Raw genomic sequence first — 15,308 nt, 5'->3', positions numbered from 1 at the left:
TTATATCCGTTTTTGGTTAAAATTATCCTCTTGGGGACGGATGCAGTATCTAATTACCAAAATAAAATAAAGCTTTTTTGTTGTCAAATTTCAAAAGGGTCGCTTGTGACGCTAATTTTAGATTAAGAAGAGAATTAGTGGTTTTAAATTACCCATAGCACTATTCACAAGATCAACTAAGTCTTTGAATTGGATCTCATGTAATTATCAGTGAAATTTGGGCAAAGTGTTAGGCTAATTATATGCTCAAAATTGTTTTGAATTCCACTAAACGCAAAATATATTGAAATTTGACTTTTCGGACATTGGCCACATAAGGTGTGATCTTGAACTCCACAGGATATCAACAAACTAATGTTATACAAAATAATATCATGCAGTCTGAGATACTCTTTCCAGCACCTACAAGTCTTGTAAAAGAAATAAAGACTCAATTTTTTCCTCTTAAAGAGCATATAAGCTTAATAGCCAATGCAGAAAAAATGCATGCCACAATCAAAATTGAGATAACTGTCTGACTTTTAGTAATTTTGTCACGGCTACGCCATTTAGAGAATAAAAGTGACATCTTTCGGCCGAATGGGACTGGAAATATGCATTTTTTTCCTACTAATGCGAGTTCCACTGAGTAATGTAAGTGTTTTTGCCTATGATGTTTTAATTCTACCTCACAGAATTTTCCTCCGTTTTTTCCCGGCTCATTTTCTCCTTATTGTCGAGGCCAATTCTGCCTTGGGGATAATTAGTGACATGTTGGCGGTGAAGCAAGCCGATAGGCAAGCAAGCCGAATTTTGAAAATGAGGTCAAGTGAGCCGAAAATTTTTGGGATACTCGTATTTTAAGGTGTCCCTGGCGGGCCGGATATATAAAAATCATTATATCACACAGAAATTTCCTCCATTTTTTCTTCACACGAGAAAAATTGTGTGATTTCACACGAGAGAGTATTAGAGTAAATCAGATCTTATCTTCATGCTGCTTTTCAAGGCTTTAATAGTACCTAAGGAATGTCCGATTTAATTTGATTCAGTGAAGTGTAACATCAAATGGGGTGAGTGTTGTACTGCTTGGTCCATTTGATGAATGAAACTTTGAAATTTTCTTTAGACGCTTTTCTTGAAATGTTTAGGCTTTTTCAAGCTTGCCGCCAACAATGCGCAATGTGCAGATATGACTGCATTATTGATTAGCCAATACCTCTTTCACAATCAACGGATAAATGATCAGCCATTAGCAGAATTTGACTAAGATCATCCAGCATATCGTCTCAGGATCCCCCGACCTGCCCGGGCTACTATTAATGGTCTCATCTCGGACAAACAACTTACACTGAGATTTATACAAAGAAACTCGATCAGAATGTTCTCGCTCTAATATTGTGACTCTGCCACGTGGAGTTAAATTGTACGATTTTCCATTTGATATGAAATCAAAGCAGTTTGTGTAATTGAGCCGCTGTACTGTCTGAGATCATGGTGAATTCTACTGGATAAAGAGTGAAATTCATGCATATTTCATGCTCAGCTGTCAAATTAATGACGTTTGGATCTTAGTCGTTTTAAAGTAAGCCTTAGCAGCAAATATACACGCATGAAACGCAAAGAATTACATAATGAATTATTAGAATTATTTTAGAATTTACTGGCTGAGCGCAAAGATTCTTTCTTAGTTCTACGGGAACTAAACTGCACAAAAATTATGGATTGGGTGATGCATCATTAATTATGCAATTTACCGATCGATTTTCCTATCTTTATATGCAACTGTGCCTATACATTGATTCGTCCTTGAATCAAGTTCAAAGCCAGTTTTTAGCCGAAGAACAAATTTACTGGTTTTTGTTTTCTAAATTCAGCTGTCTACGATTATGTTACATTTACCAAACAGGTTACTGATAGTTTTTACATTAGTATTTCTGGTCTTTGAGTCCACCCAGAACGTTCCTCAAGAATGCAATAATCGCTATGACACTCAAAACTGTGCCTTCAAAGTGCCTAAAAACCCAATTTATGAGAAAGTGAGAGTGATGTATAGTGGAGTGAGTATAGAAGAGTGTATGTTGAGAATGGAGGACTTGAAGTGGACTGTGGGACTCTACTGTGGAGAGAGTGAGTTGTGTGCACTTGGATTGGATCTAGAGACTGAATATGAGAGTAAGAGACAGAGTGACGTCACTCCTGTCAGTGAGATGTGTGATGTACTCGTGAACAGACAAAAGACCAACTGTGATGAATTGATCATTCAGCTGTATGACAAGAACATTTTGAGAGGCAAGTTACATTCCATCACTTTAGTTACTTGAACTAGAGTTTTCTTCATTGACTGGATTGTAACGGCTTATGTTCGAATTTTGCGGTCTATGAAAATTGTCCCGATTACTGTTTTGAACATGATTTTTAAAGTTCATCTGGTTTGATTGGACCTTTTTTTTGCCGCTATGCGAAAAACCAGGTTTAACGGAAAGACTTTTCCATTGAAGATCTAGAGCTCTGACAAAAAGAGAAACAATAACAAAAATTTGCATTTATGCGGTTTAACATAACAAAGTCTCCAAGAACAGAAAGCAATTAATAAAAGCCTTCCATAAATAAAGTAACACAGCTTGAGCTGCTTGCAAGCTATAACTGCTGAAACTGCAGAAAAACATCAAGAGATGTTCAATAAAGCTTATTTCGAAAATGAGAGAAAATAACCCAGAATGAATAACACAGAATGAATAACCCAGAGTCTTTCCGAGTCTCTGGTCTTTTTTTGGGAATGGCATTCATTTTTTCGAACCATTTTTGTTCAATGTTTTTTTTTGCCCCGGACTTTTAGCTAGAATCAGACCGTTTCTTTGCAATTATTCTTATAAAATATGACAAGTTTCGCTGGTAATGCCATCTCAAGGTCCTTCATTCCACTTAATCATTTTTTAAATCGGAAAAGCGTCAAAAAAGGATGATTAAAATCCCTTTCAGTTAAGACATAGAAATTTGTAGAAGGAACTAAAAAAGTTGTGTTTCAGTGAACGGCTTCACGTGCCTTGGACAAGGGTACGAGTACTGTGAGAGAGAAAGACTGACTAACTGCCAAGATGTGTTGGGGGGATTTTTATGTTCAGGTTGTCTGGTAGGAACTGAACCAATTCGTGACGGCGACGAAACAAAATGTAAAGGTTAAAAACCGCATTATACACGCAAAATGGATATTTCGCTGGACCAGTTTATTAAGTACTCATTATTAAATACTAACACATTGCTCAAAAATTCAAAAATTATTTCATAAGTATTCAGTTGGGACTGCAATGAGAATAGAAAATGTAGCTATAGCAAATCAGAACGGGCCGCTAAAAAGTCTGTCCGCGGTAGTAATTTTCTTTTTTTTTCAAAGTTCAGTCCAATAAAAGCAATGTAAACTAAATAATCTTACCAAGGATGAATCGGATAAATTATTCCAGAAAAATGCAAAATTATTCATCAATGATTTCAAAAATGATTTTTTTTTGCTCGGAGCAGTATAAATCAGGTGTTCAACAGTGAACTAAACAATAATCATAGGTAGTCCTACAGAATTACAAAAAATCTACTTTTATAGACGAATGAATATAGCACAAAACTATTGAAATCCAGTTTTTCCATTTGAGATTAACGAAAGTATAACTTGAAAACTTAGAGTATGCTTTGATAATATTTTCCAAATGAGTCGATTATTTCCAAGCCATCTATAAGATAAACAATATTATAGTACTAAGTGAAGGAAATTGTTTGTTCTTTTGCTTAAAATGAAAATATATTTCTTTTAAAAATTATTAAAAAAATTACATTTCTGATGATTTTTAAACCTCGAATTGATTATATATTTATTTGTGTTGCGTAGATATGGTAATTTTTATTGTTACGTAAATATAATAAAAAATATGTTATATGTTTGTTTCGAGAAAACAAATGAGAACAACAAAATGTTCCGGTATATATATATATATATATATATATATATATATATGCATATATATATATATATATATATATATATATATATATATATATATATATATATATATATATATATATATATATATATATATATATATACATAATTTTTCCTAGTTTTTAATTGATTTTATATGCCAGTCTTGTGACAGTCTCGAGAAGTATTAGAGCGCAAATTCTAACAAAGATATCATGCATTGGTTAGATAAACTTTCAAATATTTCTGATCTTTATGCCTCAGTGTCCCTTATGAAGACTGCACTAGTTTTTTTTGCACTAGTTGCCATGTAAAAAACTTACATAGTGCAAAAATTGGTATCCAATCAATGTTTTCTAATATATTTGCAAATAACTGATAAAACCGGTTGTCAGGAAACTTCAGAGAATTAGGCAGACGTTTGCTACTGTCAACTGGCTTGCATTCAGTTGTCATTGGTTAGGTCAACGAAACGTTTGTGAACCTGCTTTTGTGACTTTTTTAATGCAAAATTTTTTAGAAAATGTTGAAGAAAATGAGAACTTTTAATTTTTTGTGGGAAACACGAACAAAATCGAATATGTAGCTAGTGTGGTTAGATGGGTCGTTTTTCAGGATATGAATCTGATTAAACCATTGGTGTAGAGGTTGCAAATGTTAAACGTTTCTGTCATTATATCAAAGAAAAGTACCTAGATCGTCCCATCAAAATTTTTTCACGAAAAATGGGTGATCAAATACATCTCCATTGGGAGCAATAAAAATTCTATCCCCAACCAAAAACGTTTTTGAGGTCTTAATGAAGCTGATCAGTAAACAAATTTGGTTAAACTTTAAAAAAAGAGGGAAAAATTCGGGGACTCTGAAACCTGCTGTTGCCTGTCACATTTTCTGATGAATGACAGGCTTAGTTGTCTCTCGAATAATGCGTAATTTAAACTTTTTAGTGGTTGAAATTTGTCATTTGATCATCCTCATCACCAAATCATTTGCCCCATTTTTAGTTTTTGTACTTGTTCTGTTTTTTGTGCTATTATTGACTAGACTATCCGCCCATTAACGAGAAAAAAATTCGATCCTTTCAATTCTCAGCTTACATTTAACTGTTTTAACGACTTTGGCATCATTTCTTTTCAAAATTGAACAATTTCATTGAATTTTCTCTGTTTTTGTTTTTTTCATTTGTCATGGTTTCAGTTCTGAAAAGTCCCGTCCAAATTTTAACGCGACAAGTTGATATTTTAATAAATAAAGTTTTTTTTTCTTTTAAAAAATGATTTTTCAATGTTGTTCTTTGTTTTATTTTGTTAACTGTGTTCTGCATTTAAAGGTTTAGCTGTCTATTGAAAAAACTCTAAAAAGTTACTGCTTTTCGATCAAGAATTTTTAATCCGTTTTTTTAATCAGTCTTTTATAATGATTTTATAGGCTCTAAGCATATTTGCTTCTGAAAAATTTCGGCGAATTTGTGTTTCTGATTTTACTAGTTGTTACAATATCATTAGTTGTTTTTATTCAATTCTGTTTTAATTTCTAACGGTGCTATGCATTTATTAAATAGAATTTACTTCTGTGGCAAATTTTTCCTAGAATTTGAGGGATTTCTCTAAATCTACATAGAAAAAAAATATATTTTTATGATTCTTGTTTTCTCATTTGTTTTAGTTTATAAATTGGGTTCTTCAAAAGGTGTTCCTCTGTTGAGGTTGGTAATCACGTCTTTAGCCATTTCAAAAGGAGGAAAATCAGGCATCAAACGTGAAAGCTGTGACTTATGTAAGTCGAGAAAAAAACGAATTTAGTAAAAACTGAGCGCCTAATTAATCGCTGACGGAGGCTATTATAAAGTTTTTTTAATATACTCCAAATTCAATTGGAGTTCAGTTAAAGTTAAATTGAAAAAAAAATGAACTCCAGGTTCAGCTTTGACTTATTAATTGCCAATAAAAAGATATTGAAAACAGAGCCGACAGATTGTCGGAAAATAGCCGCCACTGATTCCTATGACAAAAATTTGGTTTGAAAGAGTGTATAATAACTATTATTGTACAACAATCTTTTTAAGGTTTTAACTATTTTGATGTCATTTTGTCGGTCTCAAAAATTTTGTCTGTTTCTCTTTTTGATTTCCTCCGAGATATTTGATTAGCACGTTTCTCTTTGGCAAAATAGTTAAAACTTTTGCAAAATATGTAGCTAAAACAACCAGTCTGAAGACAATAAAACAACTTTTTTTCTTCAATTAGATTATAATTTTTCAGATGACCAATCAGGCGATCATATAAAAAAAATGAAATTAAATGCAGGCATCCATTAATGAGATATGATTTGTTAGAAAAAAAGGTTTCAAATTATGGCGTCGCTTTATTTAGAATTAAATTGATCTCGTTAAGAATAAACATTAAGGTCCCTCAAAACAGATTAACCGACTAAAAATGAATTAGATTAACAAATGAGGCCAAAATTGAGAAAAAGTTAAGGCAATTTTTTGAAATAAAAAGGTCTCAACAGGAGTTTAAACAATAGCTAAGGGCTAAAATCATGAATTGGCACTTGTTCACTCTTTGTTTTTTGGACAAATTATGACAGATGCTAATCCTGAGGCTAATAAGCAAGACAACGCCAACACCAACAATTATGCAAATTTGATGCAACTCACTGCTATCTAGCAAAAATTTGTAAAAGGAAGTCAAACTCTTACATATGAGTTAGAACCTCACTTAGAGTTAGCTGTGACGCACTAAAAACCCAAGAGACCTTTCATTAAAGATATGTAATCTAAGGGCAATATGAAACTACAAAAAAGATAACATAAGACTACAACATTTCAAAACCTGGTAAAACTATGAAAAATGGACTGTTTTGACACAGTAATTAGAGCCTTTACATATAAAAAGAAACAATCAGATAGCTTCTACAAAGCTTTATTAGATAGCTCAGAAAATTTGTCACTACAGAGGCTAAGTGAAAACATAAAAAAGAACTACAAAAATGGACGGAAGCAAAAGATTTTTTGAAAAGAGGTCAAAATCCTAAAGAAGCTTCACTTGAGTCGAAAAAATTCACAACATCAAATTTGCTTTAATAGATAACCTGTGAGAATTGTAAACACAATCAAAATTAAATGTCTACTGATATCGTATGATATCAAACAGTGTCAAATCATATATATTCTTAACTTGATGAATTCTAGAAACATAATTCTACTTCATTAGGAAATGTGTATGACCTGTTGAAACGAATCGATAAGAAAAACAGGAGATGAAAGTGTAAAAAAATGCAACTTGCCGGACCTGGTGTAAATTGTGCAATCAAACTGGAAGTTTTTCCCTCCAATAGCTAATAACAACATTAAACAAACTACTGGCTTTTTTCTTACTACTGCAGTCTGACTAAATTTACTAATCTAATTCGCTTTCCCATTGACAACAAAAAAAGAAAATTTTCTCTCGCACAAACACACATACACGAATATATGCACAAACACAACACATACACACATACGCACATAAGCATACCAGTTCATTCAGACACATCAAAGTTCACATATGAAAAAGCACATGCATACAAACATAAGTAATTGAATGCATGCATACCAGACATAAACAAAGAGGGATACATAGCCAAGGGCAAAGTATTAGCCGACACAGAACCAGACTAATACTAAATTAGCGACAAACACAAAAGCACACAATTACTGAACAAACGCACACACACACAAATATACATACACACAAAACAAAAACACTAATACTCACATACGCATAAACATCTACTATTTCAATCAGACGAATCAAATGACACATATATTCAAGAACAAGCATTGATGCCTTCAAGAACACATAAAATCACGCATAGAAACAGACACGGACAGAGAAAACGATAAAGTAGGCGAGAAAGACATGCACGCATACACACCAGCACACACATAAACACACACACAACTACATAATCATCAAAAAACACACGAACATCCACCAAAACATGGCTACCATGTTGTTCAGACGAATCAAAGTTCACATGTGAACAAGCAAGTGCATACAAACCTACAAGGACACAAACACCCAGACAGAAACGAACACAGACACGGACACAAACTAAGACAAATAACTGACAAAACACATAGTCAAACACAGTTGCAGACAAACTCACACTCAATTCACACGCATTCAAGCACACAAACACATGCCAACCATTTCACTCAGAAAAATCACAACTGAAACATGAACACGGACATGCCTAGAAACTTCACCTACACATCAATTGAAGCACATAAAGAGACAAAGGCCAATATAAAGACAAAGACACATAGACAGACACTTGTTAATACAAACATACACACAAAAACAATCAAAAAAATTGTCAAATCATGTAAACTCTTAACTTGATGAATTCTATATACGTAATTCTACTTCATTAGGAAATGTGTATTACCTGTTGAAACGAATAGTTAAGAAAAACAGGAGATGAAAGTGTAAATAAAAGTCAGTTTGCTTGACCTGGTATTAATTGTGCAAAGAAATTGGAAGTTTTTCCCTCCAATAGCTAATAACTACATGAAACAAACTACTGGCTTTTTTCTTGCTACTGCAGTCTGACTAATTTTACTAATTTAATTCGCTTTCCCATTGACAACAAAAAAAAATTTACTCTCGCACAAACACACATACACGAATATATGCACAAACACAACACATACACACATACGCACATATGCATACCAGTTCATTCAGACACACCAAAACTCACATATGAAAAAGAACATGAATACAAACATAAGTAATTGAATGCATGCATACCAGACATAAACAAAGAGGGATACATAGCCAAGGGCAAAGTATTAGCCGACACAGAACCAGACTAATACTAAATTAGCGACAAACACATAAGCAAACAATTACTGAACAAACGCACACACACAAACATACATACACACAAAAAAAACACTAATACTCACATACACACAAACGCATACTAATTAAATCAGACTAATCAAATGTCACATATGATCAAGAACAAGCATTCATGCCTTCAGGAACACATAAACGCACGAACAAAAACAGACACGGACAGAGAAAACGACAAAAGTTAACGAGAAAGACAGGCACCTATACACACCAGAACACACATAAACACACACACACAACTACATAATCACAAACAAGCACACGAACAACAACCAGAACATGGCTATGTTATTGTTCAGACAAATCAAAGATCACATTTGAACAAGCAAGTGCGTACAAACCTACAGGGGAACAAACACCCAGACAGAAACAAACACAGACACGGACACAAACTAAGTTAAATAACTGACAAAACACATAGACAAACACAGTTGCAGACAAACTCACACTCAACTCACACGAATGCAAGCACACAAACACCTACGAACACAAACATCACATGCGCACACACACAAACACATGCCAACCATTTCACTCAGAAAAATCACAACTGAAATATGAACACGGACATGCCTAGAAACTTACACCTACACATCAGTTCAAGCACAGAAAGAGACAAAGGCTAAAATAAAGACAAAGACACATAGAAAAACACTTGTTAAGGAAAACAGACACACAAACACAATCAAAAAATTGTCAAATCATTTAAACTTTTAACTTGATGAATTCTATAAACATAATTCTACTTCATTAGGAAATGTGAATTGCCTGTTGAAACGAATAGTTAAGAAAAACAGGAGATGAAAGTGTAAATAAAAGTCTGTTTGCTGGACCTGGTGTTAATTGTGCAAAGAAATTGGAAGTTTTTCATTCCAATAGCTAAAAACTATATGAAACAAACTACTGGCTTTTTTCTTGCTACTGCAGTCTGACTAATTTTACTAATCTAATTCACTTTCCCATTGACAACAAAAAAGAAGATTTTCTCTCGCACAAACACACATACACGAATATATGCACAAACACAACACATACACACATACGCACATAAGCATACCAGTTCATTCAGACACACCAAAATTCACATATGAAAAAGAACATGAATAAAAACTTAAACAATTGAATGCATGCATACCAGTCATAAATATAGAGGGATACATAGCCGAGGGCCAAGTATTAGCCGACACAGAACCAGACTAATACTAAATTAGCGACAAACACAAAAGCACACAATTACTGAACAAACGCACACACACACAAATATACATACACACAAAACAAAAACACTAATACTCACATACGCATAAACATCTACTATTTCAATCAGACGAATCAAATGACACATATATTCAAGAACAAGCATTGATGCCTTCAAGAACACATAAAATCACGCATAGAAACAGACACGGACAGAGAAAACGATAAAGTAGGCGAGAAAGACATGCACGCATACACACCAGCACACACATAAACACACACACAACTACATAATCATCAAAAAACACACGAACATCCACCAAAACATGGCTACCATGTTGTTCAGACGAATCAAAGTTCACATGTGAACAAGCAAGTGCATACAAACCTACAAGGACACAAACACCCAGACAGAAACGAACACAGACACGGACACAAACTAAGACAAATAACTGACAAAACACATAGTCAAACACAGTTGCAGACAAACTCACACTCAACTGACACGCATGCAAGCACACAAACACCTAAAAACACAAACTACACATACGCACACACACAAACACATGCCAACCATTTCACATAGAAGAATCAGAATTGAAATATGAACACGGACATGCCTAGAAACTTCACCTACACATCAATTCAAGCAGAGAAAGAGACAAAGGCTATTATACAGACAAAGACACATAAACAAACACTTGTTAAGACAAACAAACACGCAAACACAATAAAAAAAATTGTCAAATCATATAAACTCTTAACTTGACGAATTCCATAAACATAATTCTACTTCATTAGGAAATGTGTATTACCTGTTGAAACGAATAGTTAAGAAAAACAGGAGATGAAAGTGTAAATAAAAATCAGTTTGCCGGACCTGGTATTAATTGTGCACAGAAATTGGAAGTTTTTCCCTCCAATAGCTAATAACTACATGAAACAGACTACTGGCTTTTTTCTTGCTACTGCAGTCTGACTGATTTTACTAATCTAATTCGCTTTCCCATTGACAACAAAAAAGAAATTTTTCTCTCGCACAAACACAGATACACGAATATATGCACAAATACAACGCATACACACATACGCACATAAGCATACCAGTTCATTCAGACACACCAAAGTTCACATATGAGAAAGAACATGCATACAAACATAAACAATTGAATGCATGCATACCAGTCATAAACCTAGAGGGATAAATAGCCAAGGGCAAAGTATTAGCCGACACAGAACCAGACTAATACTAAATTAGTGACACACGCAAAAGCACAAAATTACTGAACAAATGCACACACACAAACATACATACACACAGAACAAAAACACTAATACTCACATACACCCAAACGCATACTATTTCAATCAGACGAATCAAATGTTACATATAATCAAGAACATGCATTCATGCCTTCAGGAACACATAAAAGCACGCGCAGAAATAGACACGGACAGAGAAAATGATAAAGTTAACGAGAAAGACATGCACGCATACACACCAGAACACACATAAACACACAAACAACTACATAATCACAAGCAAGGACACGAACACCAACCAGAACATAGCTATCATATTTTTCAGACGAATCAAAGTTCACATTTGAACAAGCAAGTGCATACAAACGTACAGGGACACAATCACCCAGACAGAAACAAACACAGACACGGACACAAACTAAGACAAATAACTGAGAAAACACATAGTCAAACACAGTTGCAGACAAACTCACACTCAACTCACACGCATGCAAGCACACAAACACCTAAAAACACAAACTACACATACGCACACACACAAACACATGCCAACCATTTCACACAGAAGAATCAGAATTGAAATATGAACACGGACATGCCTAGAAACTTCACCTACACATCAATTCAAGCAGAGAAAGAGACAAAGGCTATTATACAGACAAAGACACATAAACAAACACTTGTTAAGACAAACAAACACACAAACAAAATCAAAAAAATTGTCAAATCATGTAAACTTTTAACTTGATGAATTCTACAGACATAATTCTACTTCATTAGGAAATGTGTATTACCTGTTGAAATGAATAGTTAAGAAAAACAGGAGATGAAAGTGTAAATAAAAGTCAGTTTGCCGGACAATGTATAAATTGTCCAAGGAAATTGGAAGTTTTTCCCTCGAATAGCTAATAACTACATGAAACAAACTACTGGCTTTTTTCTTGCTACTGCAGTCTGACTAATTTACTAATCTAATTCGCTTTCCCATTGACAAAAAAGAGAAATTTTCTCTCGCACAAACACACATACACGAATATATGCAGAAACACAACAAATACACACATACGCACATAAGCATACCAGTTCATTCAGACACACCAAAATTCACATATGAAAAAGAACATGAATACAAACTTAAACAATTGAATGCATGCATACCAGTCATAAATATAGAGGGATACATAGCCGAGGGCCAAGTATTAGCCGACACAGAACCAGACTAATACTAAAATAGCGACAAACACAAAAGAACACAATTACTGAACAAACGCATACACACAAACATACATACACACAAAACAAAAACATTAATACTCACATACACACAAACGCATACTATTTCAATCAGATGAACCAAATGTCACATATGATCAAATAAACCTGTTCATGCCTTCAGGAACACATAAAAGCACGCAAAGAAACAGACACGGACAGAGAAAACGATAAAGCTAACGAGAAAGACAGGCACGCGTACACACCAGCACACATGTAAACACACACACAACTACATAATCACAAACAAGCACACGAACATCAATCAAAACATGGCTAACATATTTTTCAGACGAATCAAAGTTGACATTGGACAAGCAAGTGCCTACAAACCTACAGGGACACAAAAACCCAGACAGAAACAAACACAGACACGGACACAAACTAAGACAAATAATTGACAAAACACATAGTCGAACACAGTTGCAGACAAACTCACACTCAACTCACACGCATGCAAGCACACAAACGCCACGAACACAAACAACACATACGCACACACACACACAAACACATGCCAACCACTCCACTCAGAAGAATCAGAATTGAATTTTGAACATGGACATGCCCAGAAAGTTCACCTACTCATCAATTCAAGCACAGAAAGAGACAAAGGCTAATATACAGACAAAGACACATCGACAGACACTTGTTTGGACAAACAAACACACAAACACAATCAAAGAAATTGTCAAATCGTATGAACTCTTAACTTGATGAATTCTGTAAACACAATTCTATTTCGTTAGGAAATGTGTATTACCTGTTGAAACGAATAGCTAAGAAAAACAGAAGATGAAAGTGTAAATAAAAGTCAGTTTGCCGGACCTGGTATCAATTGTGCAAAGAAATGGGAAGTTTTTCCCTCCAATAGCTAATAACTACATGAAACAAACTACTGGCTTTTTTCTTGCTACTGCAGTCTGACTAAATTTACTAATCTAGTCCGCTTTCCCATTGACAACAAAAAATAATAGATTTTCTCTCTCACAAACACACATACACGAACATATGCACAAACACTACACATACACACACACGCACATAAGCATTCCAGTTCATTCAGACACGCCAAAGCTCACATTTGAAAAAGAACATGCATACTAACATAAACAATTGAATGCATGCATACAATTCATAAAGATAGAGGGAGACATAGCCAAGGGCAAAGTTTTAGCAGACAAAGAACCAGACACATACTAAATTAGCAACAAACACATAGTCACACAATTACTGAACAAACACACACACACAAACATTCATACAGACAAAATAAAAATACTAATACGCACAGACACGCAAACGCACACTAACTCAACCAGACGACTCAAAAGTCACATATGATCAAGCACAGGTATTCATGACTTCAGTAACTTATAAATGCACGCACAAAAACAGTCAAGGACAGAGAAAACGACAAAGTTAAAGAGAAAGACAGGCACGCATACACACAAGCACACATATAAACACACGTACAATTACATAATCACAAACACGCACACGATCACCTTCCAAAACATGGCTACCATATTGATCAGACGAATCGAAGCTCCCATTTGAAACAGCAAGTTATTAAAAACTTACAGGGACAAAAACATAAAGATACAAACATAGACACAGACACAAACTAAAGCAAATAACGGACAACGACAAAGACATAGTCAAACAGAGTTGCAGACAAACTCACACTCAATTCACACGCATTCAAGCACACAAACACATGCCAACCATTTCACTCAGAAAAATCACAACTGAAACATGAACACGGACATGCCTAGAAACTTACACCTACACATCAATTCAAGCACAGAAAGAGACAAAGGCTAATATACAGACAAAGACACATAGACAGACACTTTTCAAGACAATTACACACACACATACACACACATACACACAATCAAATTCGCGCACAGAGTTCAAGCACCCTAAGTTCACACTACCGCTACTAATTGGAAACCAATGGAACAATGAAAGAGAAAAAAAATTCGAAATATCTCTAACTTTCATTATAAATATTGGGTAAATTGAACTCGTAAATTGCTTCTTTTAAAATGGGAAAGCTTAAAACGTAAATTTTGCTTTTTTAAAGAACCGTTGGGAGCTGAAAAAAGGCCGAAAATTTTATGTACACTGGTATTTTACAATATCAAACAAAGTGTTTCAAACAAATTCTAAGTTATATAAATCATTTATAGCTATTTTATCAATTCTACTGACAACACTGTACTTCATTAGAAAATATTTGTTAACTGTTGAAACGCTAGTTAAGAAAACTAGGTGAAAAACAATAAATAGAAAGGAAATTGTCGCACCTGACAAAAATCTTTTCAAAAAACCTGAAGTTTGTTCGAAAACTAATTTTTCTCTTCACTTTAAAAACCGTTTCAATACTTCATTTCAATCAAAACGCTTACTTTTTTGCTTGCCCAAAACACACATTTAAACAAGAATATACACTTAAACAAAAACGCAAGCAGAGAAAAACACACAGAGATAGACACAGACAAGGGCAATCTTACTTACTGATTCAGGCATATAGATAGACACAGTTGAAGACAAACACGCAGTCAACACACACACACCACCTACACACACACACCCGCCCACACACACACACCGCACACACACAAGAATGCAAAACATATAAACATACCAGCACACATAAACACACACAAACAAACAATTACGCAAAACATACAAACGTACCAGCACACATA

At 34.4% G+C, this 15,308-nt stretch overlaps 2 protein-coding genes across 2 annotated transcripts in view; one reads left to right on the top strand and one right to left on the bottom strand.

Annotated features, from left to right (window-relative positions):
* The window catches only part of LOC142349115 (uncharacterized), a 630,633-nt gene that overhangs the window by 93,552 nt on the left and 521,773 nt on the right, over positions 1-15,308 (bottom strand). The gene's annotated exons all lie outside the window — the stretch shown is intronic.
* The window catches only part of LOC142349411 (uncharacterized), a 23,175-nt gene continuing 9,449 nt past the window's right edge, over positions 1,583-15,308 (top strand). The window contains exons 1-2 of the mRNA XM_075400948.1: positions 1,583-2,271; positions 3,009-3,158. Of these exons, the coding sequence (XP_075257063.1) occupies positions 1,869-2,271; positions 3,009-3,158 (553 nt within the window). The 5' untranslated portion in view covers positions 1,583-1,868. The remainder of the gene's footprint in view (positions 2,272-3,008; positions 3,159-15,308) is intronic.

Source organism: Convolutriloba macropyga, chromosome 11, assembly GCF_964194025.1.
Source record: "Convolutriloba macropyga chromosome 11, txConMacr16.3, whole genome shotgun sequence".
NCBI classification, from domain to species: Eukaryota; Metazoa; Xenacoelomorpha; order Acoela; family Convolutidae; genus Convolutriloba; species Convolutriloba macropyga.
The sequence above is the reverse complement of the archived record's forward strand: the minus strand, read 5'-3'. Positions and strand labels throughout refer to the sequence as shown.